At 41.8% G+C, this 25,542-nt stretch overlaps 1 protein-coding gene across 1 annotated transcript in view; it reads right to left on the bottom strand.

Annotated features, from left to right (window-relative positions):
- ASXL3 (ASXL transcriptional regulator 3) overlaps positions 1-25,542 on the bottom strand; it is a 123,204-nt gene that overhangs the window by 79,312 nt on the left and 18,350 nt on the right. The window contains exon 2 of the mRNA XM_063130684.1: positions 15,609-15,691. Within this exon, the coding sequence (XP_062986754.1) occupies positions 15,609-15,691 (83 nt within the window). The remainder of the gene's footprint in view (positions 1-15,608; positions 15,692-25,542) is intronic.

Below are 25,542 nucleotides of genomic sequence, written 5' to 3'. Positions count from 1 at the left end.
CTCACCCCTCTGGCTCTTTCTTTCTCTCCATTGATCCCCATGCAATTGAATGGAGCAATTTCTCCATTCATTTGCAATCTCCATTGGCTTGTATTTGTTGTTTATTCGTTCAGTCGTTTCCGACTCTTCGTGACTTCATGGACCAGCCCACGCCAGAGCTTTCTGTCGGCTGTCGCCACCCCCAGCTTCCCCAAGGTCAAGTCTGTCACCTCCAGAATATCATCCATCCATCTTGCCTTGGCTTGTATAGGGAACAAAAAAGTCCCTCTGCTGAACATCACCTGCAAGGGGGCAAGGCCCACTCCCTCACCAAGGATCTTGTTGCCCCAAGGAGGTGCACTTTCACAGCTTTATTGCTGTTGCATCCTCTGGGGGAGTTGTATCACTTTGAAAAAGAGGCAGAACAGTCTGCAAGAGTGCCCTTGAGAAAGGGTTTTTGATAACCCAAAACACATCGGGCTTGTAATAAAAGACATCACAATCCCTAACTAGCAGTGCATTTTTTGGTTCAGCAACTTGGAGGGTCCCCTCCTTCAGTCTGCACTGTGTTTTGCTGCCTCCCCACCTCGTTTGTTTGCACTTTCACATACCCTCCCAACATTTCTCAGGAAGAACGATTCTTCCTCCCCCCCCTTGTTCAAGTGAACTGGTCCATTCAAAGAGCGAGGAAACAGCTTGGTGGGCACCTCCGCCCTGCCTTGCACACATAGGTGAAACAGTTCTGGGCTTAGAGAATTTTTTTTTTTTTTAAAAAAAGAAACCATAGGGGGAAATGTTAAGCACTTTTATTTTGATATAGCTTCAAAAGAATAATTATTCTACCTTCCCTCCCCACAAAGCCCCCCAAACAAATAATAAATAAATAAATAAAAATCCCCCCTTTGCCTATACCAACCGTTAATTGCAATCTACCTTAAAATTTGTTCACAGCTGCCCAGCTGCCTCTAGCATCCACAGCTAGCATCCTGGCCTAAACATGGGCCCTTGATGACTAGGTGTAGGGGCCACACAAACCTGAAAGTAAGATACCCAATCTGCAGTCCACCTATTGAGGAAAACAGAGGTGCCACAAAACAGCAAGTAGAGAGGCTGTTGCTTTCTGCTTTGCTAGCTCTAGCTAGCTGCCCTGCTTTTACGAATTGCAGTTACCATGGCATTGGATTGGTATCTCATCTTGTCCCTGTTCAGCAGCTGTTTTCTCCATCCAGGCATTTAAGGACATTGGAAGGGCTGTGCAGGATCAGACCAAAGCCCTGTATAGTCCAACATTCTGTTTCCACAGTGGCCAACCACATGCCCCAATGCAAAGCCCACAAGCAGGACATGAGTGAGCACAACCACACTCTCCCGCCTGTGTTCCTCAGCAACCGGTATTGACAGGTATACTGCTTCTGATACTGGAGATAATATACAGCCATCATGACTAGTAGTCATTGATAGTCTCATCATCATGAATTTCTCTTACTAACCAGGTGTCCCCTTCTGCTTCATCCTTCCTTGCAGGTGGGTCATCTGAAACCTAGACAAAGTATTTGGTCACTGTCTCCCAGCTCCTCCTCACAACTACCTACTGCTTCCCTGTGCCTGGATAGGAAGAAGCTGCTCTGTTGACTGGGACTGGCAACAAAAAACTTGAGGTGAGGCCTTGAGTGACTTTGGTCTCCTCTATTAAAAAGAGACACACCACCATTATAGCCTTGTTTTTAGCCTCACACACACAAGCCAAGTAAAGTTGGTGGCATTTCCAGCTGACAGTGATGACTATGCATGCTGACTACTGACGCCGGGCCTCAGAAATGTAAATAGAAAGTAAGTCCATACCTATAAACTCCCACACTTAATCAGACTCAGTCCTTAGCTAGACGGGGCGAAATCTCGGGGCGATCGCGGGATCATCCCTGTGCATCTACATGATGCACAGGGGATCCTGGGATCAGGGAGGGATGATCCCTCCCTTGCCCCGGGATCTCATCCTACACTTTAGGCCCACTTTTTCCGCAGTCTTGGGATGATCCCGAGACTGCGGAATGTGTGGGTGGGCATCATGGGTTGTCCCGGTTTCTCTGGGGTGGTGTGGGGAAAAATTAAGTTTAAATTTTAAAAACCTACCTTTCTGCACATGAGCATTTGTGCGCTTTTAAAATTTAATTTTTTAAAAAAATGGCGGCCGTGACGTCCTCACCTTCCAACATCGGCGCATGCTGCGTGTAAACAGGGGGAGATCTCGCAATAAAAATATCACAAGATCTTCACCTCTTTGTCCCGCTAGACCGCTAGGCCTAGCTGAGGCCTCAGTCTTAGGCTGGGGTGGCTGCATATGCATTGCTGAAAAAGAGGACAAAGTGGACACCAATTGCTTATGCTAATTTAAAAATAAAGATGTAAATTTAGAAATAGTAGCCATAATTTAATTAGAAATGCAATATAAATTGCCATAGTGGGGAAATGACCATAGTGACCAGGTGACCTGTGTGCCTGCTCAGTCTCAAATCTAGGTGTCAGCTATTGATGGGGAACTTCAAGACCTCTTCCATATGGTTCTTTGACTTTAAACCAGAATTGGACTGGAGAGTCCATCAAACAGAGGGCACCAAAATAGAGGACTGACCTTTGGTAGCTCTTCAACTACAGGACTGTCCTTTGTAATGTAGGCCACCTGGCTACCCTATCTGATATAAATTACTAGGTCTTAGGTATGAAGAGGAAATTATACAAAGGCAGCTGTAGCAGCCATCTTGTGCCAATTTTAAAACAAATGAGAAAGCATCTGGCACAGAAGTAAAAGTACTGGCCCTTTCATATGAGCACAAAGAACTTACACAGTGCAACAGACTGAGAATGTGCAATAGATTTGTTTTTAAAGGGCCATACACACCAAAGATGGAGTTCAAAGAAAGGAATTTACATCAGACTTGGCTTATTTTTATTATTTGCAGGCTGCTTTTCAGTCCGAGAATAAACTCTCAAAGTCAGTTCCCTGGGGCGTGGAGGGGGGATTTATAAGCATCGCAGGTGAGTAGGTGAGCTGTTATTTTTAAACCTGCATTGGAGGAGAATCACTTGTACACATTCTCCACTTTGATCCCAGCAACTTGTAACCGAGGCTAATTGGCCTGGATCATTTGTGTTGCTGTCTTCACTAGGCCCTATATAAAGGACTGACTTATCATAAATATGCCAAGCTTTCTGCAACTGAACCAGTTTTGATGGGTATTTTTACTTTTTTGCTGCACTGCATGTCAAGAATAATCTGAAATAAATCAAGGATTAAGCAGGTACCCATCCATCCTTAGATTTAGCAGTATCAGAACTGTCTTGTTTGAACCTAAGTTTCTTAACAATTTGTTTTATATGTGATGGTCTCGAAACACAATAGCTAAACTTGTCACATACCATTCCTTGTCCAGATGACACACTGGGCCCACATCACCACAGGTTTTGTTTTGTTCTTTTTCTGAATAATAAGCCTTAAACCATCATTTATATATTCACTAGTAGTGCACTGATGCTCAAAAATGAAATGGCAGGATCATAACACCATCATGAGGAAAGTGTTTATGTGAAATAGCTTCTCACACAGAACACCACTAATGTTCTTTTATCGCAGTGTCCAGTGCACATTGTTCCAAGAAGCACAAAACCAACCATTTCACCTTGTACTCAGATAGTTTGTAGTACTAGGATACACAGTCCTTGGACATCACTTACCTCTTATGACCATTCATAAGATTATACAATCCATAAGTTTATGCATTTGGAATTATGCATTTAGTACCAGGAAAAAGAGCCTGAAAGTATTTTCAGAGTGTTTTCAGCATGTGAATTTTATATAGTTACAATTGATACCTTTTCTCTCTGTGTTCCCCTTGTCCACAGGGACCTTGGCTCAGTGGGAGAAGACATACCCTGGAACCAGAAAGTCCCCAGTTCAATCTTGAGCATCTACAATTAAAAGGTTCTTAGGTAGTAGCAGAACCAAGGAAGACAGCAGAGCCAGGGAAGACACCCTTCCTGAAACCCTGGAGAACTGCTCATAAGAAGAGGCATGCTGGATCAGACCAAGAGTCCATCTAGTCCAGCACTCTGCTCACACAGTGGCCAACCATCTGCCCAAGGGAAACCCGCAAGCCGGACATGAGTGCAACAACACCCTCCCACCCACATTCCCTAGCAACTGGTGTACATAGGCATAGCCATTGATAGACTTATCCTTCATTAATTTGTCCAATCCCTTTTTAAAGCTATAACTATGTCTTTGGTTGTGGATTCTGTAGTTTAACTATGCAGAGTGTAAAGAAGTACTACCTATTCTCTGTTCTGAAGGTCTCAGCAATTAGCTTCATGGGATGACCCTGGGTTCTAGTGCTCTAATCAGAGTAGACAATCCCGGGTGAGATGGACTAGTGACCCATATGTTAAACCCACCACAGCAACCAAATAGGTATTTGACAATTACTTTACTTTTGGTGGTAATAGAAAACCGTCTATAATTAGCACAGTAAAATATACATTTAAACAATAACCATGAAAATACAAGTGACAGTTATTCATTTATTTATTTCCATGGAATGGTTGGAAAGGCATGTGATGCAACAATTTCCCTTAATCTAAACATGTCTGTGCCTGAATGGGAAGCTGCTTGCAAACCCTATACATGCTGCCTTGAATTCTGCAGAGGAAAGATGGGATTTAAATGTCAGAAATAAATGAAACAATAATATGTATTACGTCTTATACACTCAAGATCCCAGAAAAAGTAAAATGAACTGGGATTCTGCTCACAGAGTATGCCTTGCATGCTATATCCAATAGGTTGTTTAGCCCCATCAGGGCAGCACCAGGTATATCAGCTAGTACTCATATATATATGAGAGGGAGAGAGAGAGAGAGAGAGAGAGAGAGAGAGAGAGAGAGAGAGAGAGAGAGAGAGAGAGAGATCTATAATATGGCTTACACAGAACCCTTTTTAAAAATGCATTTTATACCACCCAATAGCCACCCACTCTCTGGGTGTTTCACAACAATATATTTTCATTTGCAGAAGTACAGTTACACAACTTTCTATCTTTTTCCCATTTTGCCACATGTGGAAGTGTGTTTGCTTCAATAATGCCCCTGAGAAGATGCTTCCTGCTGCCTTTCTGCAACACAGTAATGCCAAGAAAACAGTTGTAGAGCACCTGCAGAGATGGGACAGCACAGGGATTCCTTTGTGAAATATCCAATGGGTTTTTGGTCCTATCAGAGCCATAGAGGACAGCACAGTCCTGCTCTGGTCTCATCCAGAAGATAGTGGCAGAAGAGCCGCCGAGCACCCAGGCAGACCGTGTCTGCCAACATTTGCTGGGCATATGATGATAATACACATTACTATTTGCACTGGGGCAGTTTCTGCAATTGTCTAGCAGAGAGCTCTAAGAATCCTGCTACAATAGACAAATGCTGGTGATCTCAGTCCAATGCCACTGACTTGGCAACCAATTCAACCACTGCTTATGGCATTCTATTGGAGCAATTTCCCCCAAGACATCACAAACCCTTTTAGGGCTTTTACATGGGAATAATAATAATAATAATAATAATAATAATAATAATAACTCTGCTGTAGCCATGTGGGTTTCCACTTCATGCAAATGGATTGCCAAATGAGAGACCTCCTTTCAGCTGCAATTTCAAGCAACTCCTATGATGCAAAGGGCATGTATGACCATCTTCATTGCCTTGAATTTGGCCACTTTTTAATGGAAGGGATGTTCACTACAGTCCTATGCATGTTTACTCAAAAGTAACCCCAACTGTATTCAACAGAGCTTACTACCTAGTAAAGATTGCAGGCTACAACCAACTAGGATGGGGAGGGTGAATTGCGACTTGGCTTGCAATTCAATCTTATACATCTTCTGTAACTGCCATATCCAAACTGTGATTTCTACATGCATGGAAGAGGCCTCATATACAGTCACAAATGGCATCCGATTTATAAGCAAGGGCACAAAAATGTGCAGCCATGGTGACCATAGCAAACCCCTTCTCCCAGTAAGCATCTTTCTTTGTCTCTGGTGTCGTGCTGAATTTTGGAAATTTTTCTCTGAAGTCCAACAAAGTTAGAAACTGACCTCAGCTTTCCCCTGAGCATGGAACTCTATTAAGAGGTAGAGGTCTCATCTCTGAATTATGCAGCTTTTTACCTAATCTGTAGCCATGTCTCTTCTTTTTCTTTAACTAATTGGAAGCACTGGGGGCGGGGGGCAATTCTTATCCAAATCTAGGGTGACCATATGAAAAGGAAGACAGGGCTTCTGTATCTTTAACAGCTGTATTAAAAAGGGGAATTTCAGCAGGTGTCATTTTTATGCAAACTGTGACCAGATACAAAAGAGGGCAGCGCTCCTGCAGCTTTAACTGTTGTGATAAAAAGGAAACTGCAGCAGGTGCTGTAGGCATAAAAATAACACCTGCTGAAATTTCCCTTTTCAATACAATTGTTAAAGATACAGGAGCTAATTGTTAATGAGCAATTGTAAGGCTTCTGCTCTTCCTTCTTATGGTTCTTTATCTTTAAACCACCCTTGGACCAGTCACTCCTTTAAATATAGGGGACACCTTCCAATACAAGACTGTTCTTTGACAGCCCTTCAAATAGAGCAGGTGTCCCCAACCCCCGGGCCATGGACCGGTCCCAGTCCGTGGCCTGTTAGGAACCAGGCTGCGCAGGTGAGTTGCTTTCACACCCACCCACCCCAGTGTACCTGGGCGCGGGGCGCCATCTCGCCTGCCCAGCCGAAGTGAAGCCAGGATGCTGGAGTGGGGATGGGTGGGTGGGCTTCCCAAAACCATCCCCTCAAACAACCTCCCTGGTCTGTGGAAAAATTGACTTCCACAAAACCAGTCCCTGGTACCAAAAAGGTTGGGGACCACTGAAATAGAGGACTTCTATAAAGTAGGACCTATGGCCACTCTATGAAAGATACAGTGATAGCAAATCAAAGGCCAGTGGTGGAGTGCCACTCTTCTGCAACCATAATACATTTACCTCTTCTCACATGGACATTACCAGTTGCCATTTTCCTGTCTATAAATCCTATATTGAAAGTCTGTGTATGTGTGGGCCCTGAGCACCTACCCAGCTAAAGCTAGTTGTGACTAAGCCCCAGTGACAGCAGTGGGACAGATTAATTGCAACTAACCTGTTCAATTCCTTTCAGTGGGACTCCCAGCATGGTTCTGTGCAGTGGAGGCCAGTGGCTCTGATGTCAGTGGGGTGGTGATCCATTCTGGGTTTCAGTCAGAATCATTCAGAATACTTGGATGGCTCCTTTGGGGTTGTGATTGAAACCTGGAACGGATTCGCAAACCCACTGGCATCAGAGCCACCAACCTCCACTGTTTCTATGGCTGTTTACTCTGAAGTCAATATGAATGCAAAGATTTTCTTCTCATACAAGTGTGCCTTAATCACAGCTAACTTTAGGTGGACTGGGTCATTGTGTCCTATGTGTTAGGCAAGCCTTTCCCACCCTGGGTGTTCATTGGCCATACTGGCTAGGAATGATGGGGGCTGCAGTCCAACACATTCAGAGAGCAGCAGGTATGGGTAGGTTATGCTAGGCTAGCTACTAGTGTTTAGGGTGACCATATGAAAAGGACAGGGCTCCTGTATCTTTAACAGTCGTATAGAAAAGGGGATTTCAGCAGGTGTTATTTGCATGCATGCAGCACCTGGTGAAATTCCCTCTTCATTACAGCAGTTAAAGCTGCAGGAGCCAGATACAAAAGAGGGCAGGGTTCCTGCAGCTTTAACTGTTGTGATGAAGAGGAATTTCATCAGGTGCTGCATGCATGCAAATGACACCTGCTGAAATTTCCTTTTCTGTACAACTGTTAAAGATACAGGAGCCCTGTCCTCCTTTTCATATGTTCACCCTACTAGTGTTTTATTTTCCATAGCTGAGCTGTGGCTGACTTGATTTTATATACCTGTTCTAGAGAGAATGGTCTTAATTTTTACTCTCTTTCCACATCCCAAGCACATTTTTGAAAGATTAAAAAAAACAAAAACCCACCAATCTTTTAGGGCTCCAAAACTGTTTACCTTAAAAGTTGTTTTTCCTTCCAGGTACAGAGAAGAGGATTGCCCAGATGAGGATCTTTTTACAACTGATTGTCGCAGCAGGAAATATATTAAAAAACAAAACAAAACAAAACCTGAAATGTGTGTCTCAGACAATATAGATCTATTATGTGTGTGCACTTTCTAACAAAAATTATGTTCATGTTAACATATGGATTTTATTCTCGAGATACGCTTTGCTTAGAGTCATATTTTTGTTTTTTAATTTTCTCCCTGCTGCACTTCATATTTGGGGCACGAGGAAAGAATAAATCAACTGAGGGACTGAATACCTTAACAATATGAGAGAGAAACAAATTTGTGGACCATAAAGTCTGACAGGTTCTTACTGTAATTGGATTTTGAACAACAATAATGTAACTTCTAACATGTAAGCACAATTAAATCTAAATTGATAATACAATGAGAGGGATTTCTTGCCTCTTAAAAACGACTACAGTGAATAAACCACAGCCCAGATAGCATATGGTTAGGTAGCAATTTCCATGAAAAGCACACCTAAAATTACCACACATTTATGGACAGAAGTAACAAAACAAACTACTAAGAGATAAATTCCTTCAAAATCAATGGGTTGGATCCAGATTTAATCATACTTAGAGTAGACCCTTTGAAAGCATTGGGAGTTTAGTCATGAATAACTTACGTCCCAATGATTTCAATGGATCTAATCTAGCTAAATCTGGATCTAACCCAATGCAAACTAAACAGTCTCTTCAGCCAATACAAGAATATCTGCCAATATGTGTCAGTTTAGTAAATTTTATGCATTTCTCACAGAGGCTGATCAACTGACCACAGAATGGTGGGTTGCAATGAAAGCGGCAGGGCTAAATAGAAAGAGGTCTGCCCCAGAAAACATATGCGACAAACAAAAATATTTGGGGTTTGAGGGCTGCCAATCCAACATTGCTTTTTCTTCAAATAATGTTTTTAAAACAGGATTTGAAATTGAGAGCTCCACAATGCTACCACCTGTATTCATTACTTTTTGGGCAACGTGTGGCTCTCCAGATATGTTGGCCTATAACTCTCATGATCCCTCACCACTGGCTATGCTGGCTAGGGCTGAAGGGAGTTGTAGGACAAAACATCTGGAGGGACACAAATTGCCCATGCCTATTTTTGACCAAGGGGTTTTCAGACTTTGTTAATAGTTAGAGGGGCATATCAGCCATGCATTCACTGCATGCATTATTCCTGAGCTGTTTCTTTCTCCTTTTCTCAGCCAGGTCAACCAAGTGGAGGCTTTCTAGGGAGCCACTTAGTTGTCTCTTCGCTCCATTGTCAACCTCCCCCAGGACTGGCCCTCTCACAAGGCAGGGTGAATCCCCTACCTCAGTTAGTGGCATAGGGGAAGCAGCAAATTGCATGTTCCCCATCTGCTAGTAGCACACACACACATCCCACTACTACCACACTCCAATGAGGCAGTACTACAGTGGGTGCTCCAGACAACCCCACTAGCTGCTTTCCCACTATGGCATTTGCCACAATGGGAATGGGGGGCAGAAGGTCTCTCAGGAGCTGCCACCCACCCAGAGCACCAAGTGTACTGCTGGGCAGGCAGCAGCTCTGGACAGGCTTCTTGGCCCTGCTCCCCCCATTGCAGTGGGAGACCAACCACCAGGGCTCTCTGGAACATCCACCTGCTCTCTGGCTTGCTCTGAGAATCTCAACGTGAGCCAGTGGGCAGGCTATCTGTAGAGTCACATCAGTCAGCTTATGAAAGCAGCCAGCACGGTTTTTCAGGGAGCAAGCCAGTTGTAATGCCTGGCTCTGACAGCATCTTTCCTCAAAGCCAGACACTGTAGGAGGTGTGTCCCAGAAGATCACCTGGACACTGCTTCCCACAATGCCTGGCTCTGAATAAGGACCCACTCAGAGCCAGGCATTTCAGACTGGCTGTGACCAGTTCTTCAGAGAGCCCAGACAATGACTGTGGAGTGCCGGTGGGGGACAAGGTGGGATGCAGTAGCAGTGGTGACAAGAGGGCAATAGGGGATGTCGGCACACGTGTGCTCTCCCACTTCAGGCGGCAAGAGAGCTTGCACCAGCACTGTTCTGCCTTCTTTCAGTTTCACTTCGGTGTGTAACACAGTGGTCATTTTCCCTTGCTCACACCTGAAATGATTCCTCCTTCAAAACACATGACTGTATTATGGTTACTTGGCATTACTGTATGGACACCCCCATCTTGAGAATGCATTCTGTATGAAGAAAAAGGGAGGGAAGCTCATGTTCCCTTTTGTGGAACTAAGAGCATTGTGGAAACAATCATTTTCTTTAACCCCTTGCTTCTGCAGGGCAGAAACAATCATTCTCTGTGATACATTTCTCCTTTTATTTCTCTAGTTTCTTGGAAGCGTTATGCAAATTCAATTCCTTCATACTCTATACATATATAGTGATCCAGCTTGTAAGTAGTGGTGGCAAATCATGAGTTAATTAATGTACAATTTGCTATGGATTGTGCCAGGCATGTGCACCAAACATTTTGAATATTCCTCTTCCAATCAGGAGTTGTTACATGATGTCTGAAGCTAGACACTATAAGTTAATCATCAGCTAAACAGCCCACAGTTAACCTACAACTAGTAATAAGGTTAACTAAGGGCTGTTTAACCCGAGATTCAACTATAATGTCCAGGATCATATGTCACATAGCAATTCCTGATTGGCCAGATGGGGCCGAAATATTCAAAAAGGCTGTGGAATGTGCCCAATGTGGGCCACAGCAAATTGTGGGTTAATTAATTAACCCCATGATTTGCCGCCATTACATGTGAAGAGCTCCATTACATTTTCACATGTTGTGATCAGCTCATGGGCTGCTCCTTCTTTTTTGGTTTAATGTGTGAGTGACTAACATATGGATGTTCATGTTTTGTGGCAGTAGGTTGGACTGGTTGACTTTGTTAGTTATCGTCTTATTTTTCTTCCTTTCTGTTTTATTCAGAAGAATGAGAATAAGCTTTTGTAGGATTTGAAGTAAAAAATTATATGGCTGCTTCTCACCAGTTTTTGTAATCCCTGGGCATAGATTTCATTGGGATAAAGTAGTACAGGGTTGAATCTGAGCCAGCTTAATGGTCCAAGTGGGCGTGACATGGCTAGAAACCATAAGGCAAACCTACCTTATGTGCAGAGTATAAGGTTTCTTTTTAGTCAGGTCTCATTGGGGCTTAACTTTGAGCCTGTTTTCAATGCTTGGGTTCAACTCCACAATATATGAAACAACAGCAGGGATACGAGTACTTGTGGGCATCTGCCTGTTCCTCATTGCTGAATGGGTTCAGGGACAAGGTTTTATGGACAAGGAACACACAGATAAAAAAAAGTTACCTAAACTTTTAACTATATCAATGCAGAGAAAGGCTTAAAAGCCAAATGTATGGGCTTTTTACCCTGACGTGACAGGCAAATTCTGCAGGAAGCCCGAGCAGGTTTCAAACAACTAACACTGAGTAAGCCAAAGGTTACCCTTTCCTCCTCTATGTGCAAATTCTGAGTCATTTCCAAGCATATGCCCACATCTGCCTAAACCCATTCTATGAGGCTCGCACTTGGTGTTTTTAAAGATGGCACCAGCAGCACTGTGTGTTTTTTAAACCACTTTCTGTACATAATCCAATAATCCCCTGCCTGCAAGGACTGTTAAGTCACTCACTGGAAAAGGCATTTTTTTCTGCTGTGCAAAGTGAACTGGACTGGAACTAGGGATCTTCTCTCAGACTGCCACAGGTTCCATTGCTCCATGTTCACTGTGGATCTGCCTCTCTGATACAGCAGCACTCCCTGGTTGCACAGCCCGACTCACATGTCAGCCCAACAGTCCCTGCTGGTTTTAATTACTTGCATGGCAGCCTACAGACCTGCGTGTGCTTGGCTCATCCTTCACTTTCTCTACATGGTAAAAAAAAAATGGTTCAGCCGCTTGGAAAGCACCTTTAGAACTCTGGCTGGTTTTAACCAAAACACAGAATGGAATCACTGCCCCCTCCGAAACTGGAGCCACCAGCATTGATCTTAAGTTCATTAGTTCTGTGCTGTAACTCTTCCACTGTGTCTGTGGTAGTCTTGCTTAAAGGACATGGTCCATTAATCATATCAATTACACTTGCTTGTTTCTCAGGTTGCCTCCTTATTAGCCTTCTTCTCTAGAATTGCCATCCTTTGGTCATTCAATTTTCATAGAGAATCCAATATGGATAGGCAAAGTGCTACTGAGGCCTTTCAGGTTTTCTGTGCATGTACTTAAATGTTCCCTGCTTGCAGGTTTTGCCCATTTTATTGCTTCTTGTTGAGGCCTTACCAATGATTTGCCTCTTTACGCTATGAAAATCCTCTCTTAACTGCCCTTTGTTGTCTGTTTTTGTTCTTTTGAGGGGTGGACTTTAATTACTGATCTCATTCTTATCACTCTTTTTTCATTTCTATATAGCAAAATAATGCTAATTTGTTATATAAAAATGAAAAGTAAAAAATAATGAGAGGAAGCAGGAAAATAAAGCTTTTTCACTGCAAGGACAGAAACTGACAATAGGGAGCAATTATGCGGCTATTCATCAGTAATCCCACTGCCACATTCAACATGGGAACTTTTCTTTAATGCTGGAAGGAGTTTTTGCTGAATGGGGCACTTCTAAGTAAACATTATTTATAGCGCTATATTAAGTACTACGTGGAACCTCCATTTTAATTCCGCTTCCAGTTGATTGTGGAAAAACAATGCTTCAGCAGCACTAAATGTGGACTCTAATGTGGATGCCACATTGTTTCTTCAGTTAAACGTAAATATCTCCATTCTATCTTGCCTTCAGAACTATATAGTACCACCATCTATTTTTGGCTATTGTTAAAGAAGGTGCTGAACTTTACAGATACATTTGTATACAAGATTACAACACAACGCATACTGCACCATAATACAATTCATGCAGAAGTAAACAGTTTTTCCTTTCTAACTTGTCACTGGCAGTTTATGCATTTCCACCACATTGATTTTTATCTTCTATTTTTTACAGTGTTGAATGGGTCATTTATGCTAGCTGCAGTGTTTTTTCCTAGAGGTTTTTTTATATATATAGATACAGTTAAAGATGGTTTACTTTTTTCCCTTCTAGTGTAATTACTTGGGTTTGGGCCATTTTCCCATTACCCAATCTCTCCCCTGTACATTCTATAATAATACAACACTATGTGAGTATAAATGTGGCAAAGACAGTATCACAATCAAGAGGTACTGCTTTTATAACAAGATTATAATAATAACAAAGCCAGAGTTCAATAGTTCCACGTATCAAAGAAAAAAAGGAATAGAAACGTATTTCTTAATATGAAGAAGGCTAGAAAACAAATTAAGTTATTGTTGCATATCATGTCATTTTCTTGTCTGCCTATTTATGCAGCTCAGTACCTACATTCTGGAACTTTCTTCCCCAAAATTCTTTTGCATTTTGCACCAAGGATCTGTTAATACTGACTTCAGGAGCAAAAATCTATCTTCACTTCTATGTGAAGTTATTGTGATTGCTAGTGGTGCTCAGTTCCCCCACCCCATGGCACTCACTTATTGTGGCTTATTACACACACATACCCAGTATATAAGTAAATTGCATAGTTATGCACTATGACTCTACACTCCTATTATTGCTTTCTTAGAAAATGTTACTATATGATAAGAAACTGCAATGCACACTCTCTGGGCTCATCTACACCAAGCAGGATATTCCACTATGAAAGTGGTATGAAAGCGGTATATAATAGAAAAGAGCCACACTACTGCTTTATAGCGGTATTGAAGTGCACTGACAACTGTTGGGGCCCATGAAACATCTACACCAAGCAGGATATAGCACTATGAAAGTGTTATGGTATGTATCAATGAGCCCCAGTGGTTGTCAGTGCACTTCAATACCACTATAAAGCAGTAGTGTGGCTCCTGCCTTTTATATACCTCTTTCATACCGCTTTCATAGTGGGATATCCTGCTTGGTGTAGATGAGCCCTCTGTCTCGCTCAGTTTTCATTATTATTTTTTTAGCAGAGGGCGAAATGCAGGCTGCCCAGAAAGTTACTGCTCCTCCCCAACTTTTCACTTTAGAAAAGCCCTTTAAAGGGTCTCCAATAGACAAGTCTCCCTGATATACAAGTCTTCTCTCTGGATGGAAGCAATGGCCAATTGCTTTTTCTCTTTTTTTCTGCAGAGTTCCACCTTCTTCTCTTCTTATTCAATATATATATATCATACTAATGAGCAAGAACAGATGGATATTAGCCCTGAGATGTCACCAGTAGTTTGAAAACATCCTTTTTTTTATCTTACCTCAGTGCTTTACTATGTTGGTTAGTTGACCAAAATGTATTATTCTCATTTTGGATGCCAATATGTCTTGGGTTTAGTTCCCAGACAGGGCTATGCAAGCAGGGGAAGATGGAATATACCTCTAGGTCAAAGGGCCATAACTCAGTGGTAGAGCACCTGCTTTGCATGCAGAACACCCTAGATTCCACCCCTTGCTTCTCCAGGTAGGGCTGGGTTGAAATCCTGGAGAGCTGCTGCCCATCAGTGTAGACAATACTAATCTAGATGGACCTAGAGTCTGACTCAGTAGAAGGCAGCTGTTCTGTTTCTGGCAGTGAGTTGGGCATTGTATAAATGCCAACTGAAGTCAAGTGTCTTCAGCCAAAAGTTATAATGATTATTATTAGACATTCATTGCCTTCTACTTGAGGGTTCCTCCACAAGGGATGGAGTTCAGGTTCTCCTGAGCAGTACAAAGCCTCCAAGTCTTTATCAATCAACTGCTGGGTTTGGAGATCCAGGTTATAATAGATGCATGAGAGCCTCCTGCCTATTTCATCTCATGAAAAGTATGTGATTCAAACTTTTGATCCAGACCTGGAAACAATAATTTATGGTTTCATAAGTCAATAATAGTGAAATATGTTTGGTATGAAGCCAGCTGTGAATGATATTCATGGGCTTTATCTTTGTCCAGGTCCTATTCTTCCAAATTACAAGAGCAAATGTCTTAGAAATACATCAGAAATGTATTTTATAAATTCAAGGCTCTCCACTATAAGGCAGATTCAAATGCTAGTAACTCTAGTAAGATTCAGGTTGGTTTGAGTGCAATCCTTTGCATATCAACCCTGAAATAAATCCCATTTAGTTCAGTGAGGGTTACACCCAGATATGTGCATATAGCTGGGGTGCACAACCTGTGGCCCTCCAAGGCTTGAATCACAGCCCCTCCCCATGGGTTCCTTGATCCCACCACCGCCACTGAATTCCCTCCCCCACCCCCCACCCCCCTGCCCAGTGAACCTGATACAGATATTTCAGTTTCTTTTGTGGTCATAAGCTCAAGCAATATATTATATATTGTATTTTCAATAGCATAGCAACCATAAATTAGGTATTTCCCCACACGCAATACAATATATTTTAAAATACTGTATAAATACTGACCTTGTTTCTTTCAGCCCTTCTTTCTGAATTACTTCCAATATTTGTTTTGCAGTCATTGGCGAGTTGGGATGTTTTTCCAGTGCCTAAAAAGAAATACATGTGTAAGAAGGTAAAAAGTAATTATTGCATACTTTTCAACTATTGTGTGGTCATGCACTTTGCATAATACTTTGTAAAGGTTAGAAGCTGAATGTCAAGGTTGGGGTCTTGTTTCAACCACACAATGAGAAAAACTGTAGCTTACAACAGGGTTTAACTGATAATCATGGGCATCAACTTAGCAAAATGCCCAGGAAGGTTCTTACATGGCAGAAAACTGGAAGCATGTGATCATATATAGACGATGCAATTTCTTTCAAGGTGGGGAAGCAGGAAGGTAGCTTTTGCTACTATTTTCAGGGTGGGGAAGCAGGGAGGTAGCTTTTCACTACTACACTATACTTTCAGGAAACTCTTCCATTTGCAATATGGACTGTTTCAAAAATAACGTGATAGGTTTCACAGTTTAAACTTTTTAAAAATTCTTAACAAAGTGTCCCCCCCCAAAAGCATAATAACTTGTTGAAATATACATTCCAGTTCAGCTCAGTTTTCCACTCCTTTGCCTTTTATGAAGAAGTCCCAATTAGTATTCTGCAATTCTGCCTAACTAGTATGAAGGTTTCTGCCTCCTTTGCTATCCTTCTTTGTGCTTTCTTATCGAAACACACTACTGGTTCTGGGAACTTAACCAACCAATGGTGACAGTGTAAATTGCCTCTAAGCATATTACCAACTTATCCCTATTAAAACTTGCCAATCTACATGAGAAATAGATAATTAGCTCAGCATCCATACACATAAGCTGCTCTCCTAGTAATGAGTGTTACCACAACCATTAAAACAGCTGTCCACTAGATACAACACTATTTGTGTTGCACAAAATTAAGACTGGGAGAACAGATCAGGGATTTCTTCAGTCACTGCTGGCTGTGGCCTCCCAGCTACTCAACAGGAGCACTTCGGAGCCTGCCTGTTGCCCTTTTGTGTACCCTGTCCAGCATCTGCAAGCATGTCACATCACAACACACTGGCAAAGCTACAAGTGTAATTCCCCAGCTGTGGCTCTGCTACAAAATGTGAAGATTAAAATATATATGTGATCTGAACTCAAGATATTAAAACCTTACTTGCACTGAACTCACAGGTAAACAACTCCTCCAATTTAGCATTGGCTGCAGTACCAAGAGAATTTGGTACAAACCAGCTTTTAATTATACCATTCCATTTAGCTATGCAAACCTACTCTTATTTCTCATCTATAGGACTAAACTTTGCATCCTCCCCTTTTCAACGTACAACATACCAGTCCATTGCCCAATGTAATACTCCATTACAGTTCAGATCCTTACTTACACGTGGAGCAAAACCTATAGATTAAACTGAGCCAAGAGCACTGGGAGCCAAATTGAATTTCCAGAGAAGCACATTTCAGATAAAAACAAACCTGAAATATTTGTTTCATATGGGACAACATAGATGTAAAGTGGATCTTGGACCTCAGTAAAATTAAAAAGATAAAGCTTCATAAAAACAAGAAGGTGGAAGATGAAATGAAAGATAAGGCAAGAAGGAAGAAACTCAACTGAACTGGAAATATTCCAGAGTTTAAAGCAGGGGTGGGCAACTTGTGGCTCTCCAGATGTGTTGACCTACAACTCCCGTTAGCCCTAGCTAACATTGCCAATGGTGAATGATCATGGGAGTTGTAGGCCAACACATCTGGAGAGCCACAAATTGCCCAGCCATGGAACTAAATACACTTCAAAAGGGTAGTAGAGGAAACTATACTGAACTGGACAAGGCTATGCAGGATATGGGATACGCTCGAAGGTGGGGTTACTCACTGTGGAGGACTCCCTGTTTCTCTTCCTGTGTATGGGCCCTCAGCACACCTGGGCAGCTCCTCCCTGAAATTGAGAGAATTTGGGTAGCCCTGTCCCCTTCTCTATGACATCACAGCCTATTCTATAGAGTATGCGGTAACGCCAGATGTTACAACACAAGTTGGATGGAAGGCGGGGGGGGGGAACAAATTTACATCTACCTTGGAAAAGAGAGGAGGAGGGCAGAAGCTGCACTGAGCTGGTGGTGGGGAAACAATGGGCAGACGCAAAGATGGGCACAGAAGATCATCATTACAAAGACACAACACAAACAAAGCGAAGCTGAAAAAGCAATATGCACAACACAGAGATACTGGCCAAGCCTACAAGGCAGCACTGCAAGCAACACAGTAGGAAACAAACAAAGTAGGACGCTATGGTATCCTAGGATGCTGAATGCGTTAGGAAGACTGAGCATGAAGAAGCAAATAAAGTAGCCCATTCTATCAATTACTTTGGCTTCTCCCTACACTAGTGTGGGATGCAGTCTAAAATATCTGGCTGAATACAATTTTTTCTTCATCCAATCCTGCAGAATAACTTAGCATCAAATAAATAAATAAATGAGAGAGAGAGAAAGAGAGAGAGAGAGAGAGAGAGAGCTTGCTCCTCCATAGTAAGGCTAGATCTACACCAAGCAGGATATAGCACTATGAAAGCAGTATGAAAAGCAGTATATAAAAGGCAGGAGCCACACTGCTGTTTTATAGTGGTATTGAAGTGCACTGACAACTGTTGGGGCCCATGACACATACCATATGCCACTTTCATACCGCTATATCCTGCTTGGTGTGGCTCCTGCCTCTTAGATATTGCTTTCATAGTGCTATATCCTGCTTGGTGTAGATCTAGCCAATGAGACAAGTCTTTCTTAACTATGGGTGTTTTTAAAATCATGATTATTATTTTTTGTTCTTTGGAAAGAACAAAGTCTTGTTTCCACACAGTATAATAAGGGTACAATCCTATGCATGTCTAGACAGGGAAAAAAGCAATTCTGGCTGGGGCATGCTGGGAGCTGTAGAACTTTGTTCTGACTAAACATGTATAGGATTGTGCCTTAAATGAAGCAGTTTCTCACAGACAAGGGGAAATCTCTGTAGCTTAATGTCCTGCTTTTGAGAGGGAAGTAAAGCATATGATAAATACTTAAACCGGGGCTGAAGTGGCCATCACAGTCCAGCCTGACATTGGTAAAGTGCCTGATAAATTACGTACTTAAAGGCACAAAACTCCACCTTCCTTCCTCCCCCTCTCCAGTACCTTTTAATGTGTCTAAAAATGAGGAATGATAAGCTAAAATGCAGCACTTTAAACAAGAAAAACCATGAAATATAGAAAACATTGCTTTACATTTAATAAAACGGATGAGAGCAACAGCAACAAAAAGTGCCCCCACCCCCAAATCACCAACATGCATACAATCTGAAGGCTTCCCAATCAAATTAGGAATGCAGATGGAAAAACAGCAATGGCTACTGTTTTGTAAGCTACTGTGGGGATGCCGTTTGGGCACTGAACACTGGGATATAAATTTTAGAAATAATAATTATCTCTAAATACATAAGAAATATTACCTACCATATTAATATTGTATAAATAAATACATAATAGAAAAGTAGTTCCAAAAAGCTAGGAAAAGAAGTATCATAGCAAATTCAAGTCTTCTTGACACTGGCATTAAGAGATGTAAGCAGGGGAGACCCAAAGCATTTTTCTGCCTGAGGCAAGGGACAAGACATTTCAGAAGCTAACTGGACTAGCAGCTGAATTTTACTTCAACGCTGGGGCGGGACAGTATCTTTCTGTCACTAGTGTTTAAGCAAGCTAGCTTATGGGTGCAGGGCTGGCAGCTTGGCACACAGAGCTCTGTTCTCCAGCACCATACCTCCCCTCTATGATCACCAGCATCTGCTGCCTTTGCCTAATGGCAGACCTGGGTGTAAGTTTAAAAAGGGGGAGGGCTGTTCCACTTAAGGGACAGGAAAAGGCAGTTTTGGTGTTTATGATTGTACCCTATGAATGCTAAAGTTCAGTATTAGAAGAATTTCTGAAACAGACTAACTAAGGCCCTTTCTACACCTAAAGGTTATCCCAGGAAAATGGAGGGATCGTCCCTGCCTGCTCCTGGGATCCCCTATGTGTCATTTGCAAGCACAGGGATGATCCCGGGATGATCCCTGGAAAAAAGGCAGGTGTAGAAACGGCCTAGGTTTCAGAACATTTATAAAACTGCTGAACGAGTGGACAGTGGTGACCAAAAACAGAGGGAACCGATATATACCAAGCAGGATATAACACTTTAAAAACATTAGGAAAACGGTATATGTAATGTGTCCTGGGCCTGAACAGTTGTCATAACCATTATAAACTGTTATAAGCAGTAGTGTAGATCCTGCCTATATTTAAAGTCAAATGTAAATATTACTGTTGAGTTTAAATAGCTTGTGTCTTGTGCCAAAACTCTTGCATGCAATCCTCATTTACTTTATTTTTATTTACATTTTTAAGCATTCTCTTCTGAAAGTCTTAAGGCAGGGAACAACGGGCAGTATCCAACTGTGTCATCCGTTAGGGCAAACAATGTTGTGGTATTGGAAAATAGATTCTGAACTAAGTTTCAGGCATAGCAACAGATGCAGGAGATGCAGCAGATCTCCACTGGAAGAGTCTGATAACTGATCATAGTAAGTAACCACTGCACACATTACATTTAGCTCATGGATGCACAACTCCAGCTGATGGGCCTAATCAAGCCCATGGAGATAGTCCATCTAGTCCACAGAGGCTTGGGTTCTCTCTGTGGTCCCCTTCCCAAGTTCTGCCCTCTGGCCTGGAGGCTACCAGAAGCTTTGGGAGGAGAAGGAGAGACGAATCCCCTTGTTAGCTCTACTCACAGATCAGAGATAACTAGGGGGTTGGGGAAGCGGCAGATGAGTGCTTGTCTGATGCTTGCAGGAGCTCATGTCAATGCCAGATGACTGGACTTCACTCAATTTTTTTGCCTTTCATGTGCAATCATAGAATTTATAAATCATCATTACCTCAGAGCTGCTTAAAGAAAAATAATTTCTACTCAAGAACAAATTTCTTGTAACAATTATGAAGGAGTATATTTCCAGTGTCAGTGGTAAGAACATGTACTATGACTGATCCCTCCCCAACATTCTCCAACCAACCAACCAACCAAACTTCTCATGATGCTTCCAACTTTCACCGCAGGCAGTCAAGTTACCATGTGGCTGGCACATCAAAACCCGTCTATTTGTGCTTATAGTGATCACTGTTCCACCGCAAGTACATTGCCTGTAATGAATCAGTTCTAACTGCTGCAAGGAGAAGTCAGAAACTAAGGCTACTTCCAAACTGAGGGCTCCTGGAACTAACAATGAAATTTTACCTTTTCCTCTGAATTGGATTTTTATTTTTTATTATTTTATTATTTTTTTGTGGAAAGAAGAAGGAAGAAGTGGTGGGAAAAACACAGGAGGGTTATAAATGGAAGACAACATTGTCTGGACTCCCAATAAATTGTTGTGAATAATGAAGGGTGACTGCACAATAAAAGCCTAATCTAGAAGCATCCAAAGTTTGAAGGAAAAACAGCATGTAATAGTGCAGGGCTAACACATCCAATGTCTTCACAATCCCAATTCAGGTTCTGGGCATTTTGGTCCATTGGACTGTTTCTGCACTATATTGCAATATACTGCACCCATTACAATACTATTACCAATTGTAGACAATAATTTATTACCCATAAGCATTCAGTATCTCAGATTTAGAATGCTACTTTGAACATCACCCCAGCTCCTTAACTATATATAGAACAGGGGTAGGGAAAAATAGATCTCCAGATGTTTTGAACTCCCAGAAATCTCTGCCCAGCATGGCTAATAGTTAGGAATGCTGGGAGTTGAAGTCCAGAATATCTGGAGATCTCCTTTCTGCCCACCCTTGCTGTAGAACATAAACTACTGTTGCAATTTTGTTCCCAGACGATGGCAAAAAGCAGTTCCAAACTTAGAATTTGCATTGACTTCATCTTCTAAGTTTAGAACTCCTTTTCAGCCACTCTCAGCTTTTATAAATGAAGTGCTTCCAACTGGAACATTCTTTTGCGTAAGGAGAAAGAGAGACCATTATTGGAAAATAAAATTGTTTTTCTCCTATATGTACTGTTGCCAGTTCCCATAGATATTTGCTCAATCCAATGATTTGTTCCACACAGTCAAGCTTCAATGCACATGCAACACAAAGACATCCCTATCTAGAATAGTTCCACATTTGTTTCAATGGAGGAAGCCAATACACACACACACACACACACACACACACACACACACACACACACAAACTTTTTTTAACACAGAGATTAGCTCCTTCCATTTAAATTAATGGGAAACCCCCATGCACAACATTTTTTGTGCATTTCTGAGGATACCTTTTAATTCCATTTAGACTGTGTTAATGCTGCTTCTATCTGTTATAATTGTTTCATTGCCTTTTTAAAAATTGTTCTAAGTTTGTAAACTGCCCAGAGAGCTTCGGCTATGGGGTGCTATACAAATTTAATAAATAAAATAAATAAATAAGTTTGCAAACTGTTCTGGGAATATTGTACATTGAAGGGCAGCATATAAATATCTAAAACAAATAAATAAAAATTCAAAAAGATCATTGAGTTGATGTGATTGATTATATAGTGTTCATATATCACAGTTTTGGGGAACACTTAGAACCTATTCTCTTTTAAAAACTTTTTTTGCATACAGTTTGACCATGAATCCAGATCATATAAACAGAACCTACCCTTAGGATTTGAAAAATAGAAATAGCATTCCTTCATTTGAAAAATATTTAATTAACAATGAAAACCTAGGCTGAAAATGCTACTGACATACTTCAGCAAGACTTTATTTACTGCTCAGAAAAAGCTCATACAATTTAGTAGGAAGTTATTTGCTCTTGTAACTCATGCCGAGGTCCTGTCTACATAGAGCAAGAGTGGGAAATGTTTGTCCCTCCAGATGTTGCTGGACTGCAGTTCCCATCAGCCCCCGCCAGCATAGCCAACAAAAACTGGAGAGCCACAAATTGCCCACATCTACCCTAGAGATTAGGGAACTGAACGGTTAATCTGAGTAATAAAGGAGTGCAATTAAGTTTGTGGAACTGGAGAGAGTTTCTGAGGGAAGGAGTCCAGAGAAAACTGCCTCACAAAGAAAACCAACATCTTTATGGGGTATTTTCCCAGTTTGGGTCCTGAAAAAGTGAACTCGCAGAACGTCTAGGCCAGGGACAGGGACAGGCAAATTCATTTGTTCTGGGGGACATATTGCCCCTTGGACCAAGCAGACAGGCCGGATGATCTCAAGGGAGTGGGGACAAATAGCCTCCAGGCAGGGGGCAGGGCTGGATTGCAATCCTCTGTGCGACAGATTAGGCCCGAAGGTTGCCCTCCCCTGTTCTAGGCCTTGGTGGCTGTCCTATTCGGGAAGTGTATAGAACAACAAAACAAAACAAAACAAAACGAATGGTTTGGTAATCAACTTGTAACAGAAAATATTTTCAAGTACTGTTTCCCACCTGAAACATCAAGCCTAAAAACACTTATTTAGAAGCAACAGTGAGGTTAGCTACAGGTAAATGGGCAAAATCAGAACATTTACCTTAGGCACATTGCAATTTTGGACTGAGATCCTAAGAGACTTGGCTCCTAAGGCAATCAACCCTGAGAGACAACAGCACCTTTCACACAATCACCTCATACACAGCAAATGCATATGAAGCGGGGGGGGGGGGAATGGGAGTGCAGTAACGTCCCACCTGCTGACCTATGCACATTCCCAGGCTGTGGTGTTCAAATGAAAATCCCTCATATACTGAGGGAGAGTGGGGTCACGTCCCCTCTCATGCACACACAATGGCGATGTGTACCACGCATACGACTGTCATGTGAAGCATTTGCTGAAAATTTTGCTCTGCAGGCACGCATTTCCTGACTAAATTCTAGACACTGTTTTATTGATCTTCCTGCTATTATTGTACTATTATTTTTGTATTTTGAATTTTAATTGTTGTATACCACTCAAATACTTTTGGATGTGGAGCTGTTTATAAATTCTGCAATAAAATAAATAAATAAACAACATCAACATTATATCCACATTAAGCAATCCATTTAGCAGTTTTTGTTAAGAGATCTAATAATACAACACCTAGCCAAAAGTATAAGAGATAAAACTAACAAAACTGAATTAGCATGAGGCTCCAACCAAACAAGGCCAAGTATATTATATCCCTCTACACAAACACAATCAAAATGCCCAACTAAATGCCCCACGTTCGTCCTAGAGGAGACCCTTCCCCTCACATAGGGGACCTATATCTAGACCCAAAAGAGAAGGCATAATGATCACAGCAACAGAAAGAGGCCCTCCTCTTGCCAAAGTCCCATGCCGTGAGCCAAGAAATGCTCCATCACATAAAGAACTTCCTTCAAGTAGAAATCTAGAGCAGCAGGAAGAGGACTACACTGAACCTTTGTCTCTGATGTGGCAATTTCTTCTTGCAGTTTTATCAAAATTGTTTAAATTGGGGGAACATGTTTATTCCCCACTAACCACCTAAAGTGGTACAGCCCATTCTATAACCCACCCACTACCCACCCCAAATGCTGCCTCCTCATTTCACTGCACATGTAGTTTAGGCTCAAATGCTGCTGCATGGACCTTACAAAAGGGAGAGTTCTGCATCTAGGTTTCGTCTCCAGCCAGATATGCTGAGCTGAGGCTGCTCCACGATTTCTTTCACCATGGAAGCTTCATCCTCTGACGTCTCGGCAGCAGAGGCCCACTGTTTTCTCCAGCCCACAGTGTCCTAGCGGCTTCTCTCTCTACTTCCTCTGCCTTCAAGGCATAACAATGTTGAACTGTTGGTCATTAAGTCACAAAATTGCAAGACTGTATCACCAGGCAATTATTTTTGTTTGCTGACGCAGACCAAATCTTTTACTGAAAGTGTTCAGAAACTAAATATGACAAGTCAGGGTTCTGAACTGGAGGCATGGGCGGCGAGAATGCTCCACATTTACACGGATGCTTTTGCTAGCTGTCAGTGGTATTTTTGCTACGTTTGTTAAATGTATAATGGTTAGTGTCATAACAAAGATCAGCCATCATGTTATGACATTTATCTTCATAAATGAGGAGAGGAAGGGCATCTGCAAGTTATTCCATCGCTTGCCATGAGACGATTAATGTCATAGGAGATAAATCAGTATCTACAGTACGTGAAATAAGATACAGCATCCAAAGCATGGGCATATCCGTTAATGCACTGGTTTGCTGTCTGTTGCAAACCAGTGCATTATCCACAAATGTGCAGCTGCGAGCTACATATTTAAGTTCTCAAGCAAGCAGTAATAAAAGTCATATCCCAAATAAAAAAAAGACAAGGTATATTGGCTTTGTATCATCAGTTCAGCTCTTTACACCTTCACCTTTCTTCTAACCTTTAAACTGTGTTATTTATTATAGGAATGAAGACCATCAATATATCATCATAAATATCTTACAAAGGGGCTTGAAACCTCTGGCTATTTCTCTGGACCAAGACAAGCTTTCGATATAGAATATGGTGTGGCATATAAAATATAAGTAAGGGCTGCATGGGTTGGGAAGAGACCCACTTATGGCCAGTGAAATGTGGGGCTGGCATTGTGGGGAAGGCTTAAACCCCTCTTTCCTTGTGCTGTTGTCTTGATCAAGATCAGCGCCCCTAATTAATTTAAAATTTAATTAATTTTAAATTAAACATATGGAAATGTGATCATGCATTTAACATATCTTCTAGTTTGACTACAAGATCAGGAGCACAAGGCAGCAGCAAGTGTCTTTTGTAGCAAGGATGGAAGCTCTACTCCAGCCAGCCAGGTAAAGGAGTTCTCTATTTTGGGATAACTCCCTAATAATCACAAGCTGCAGGTACCAAGCTTAGTCCCTTAA

The sequence above is a fragment of the Elgaria multicarinata genome, chromosome 7 (assembly GCF_023053635.1).
Source record: "Elgaria multicarinata webbii isolate HBS135686 ecotype San Diego chromosome 7, rElgMul1.1.pri, whole genome shotgun sequence".
In the NCBI taxonomy this organism is placed as follows: Eukaryota; Metazoa; Chordata; class Lepidosauria; order Squamata; family Anguidae; genus Elgaria; species Elgaria multicarinata.
This window is presented reverse-complemented; position numbering and strand designations above follow the sequence as displayed.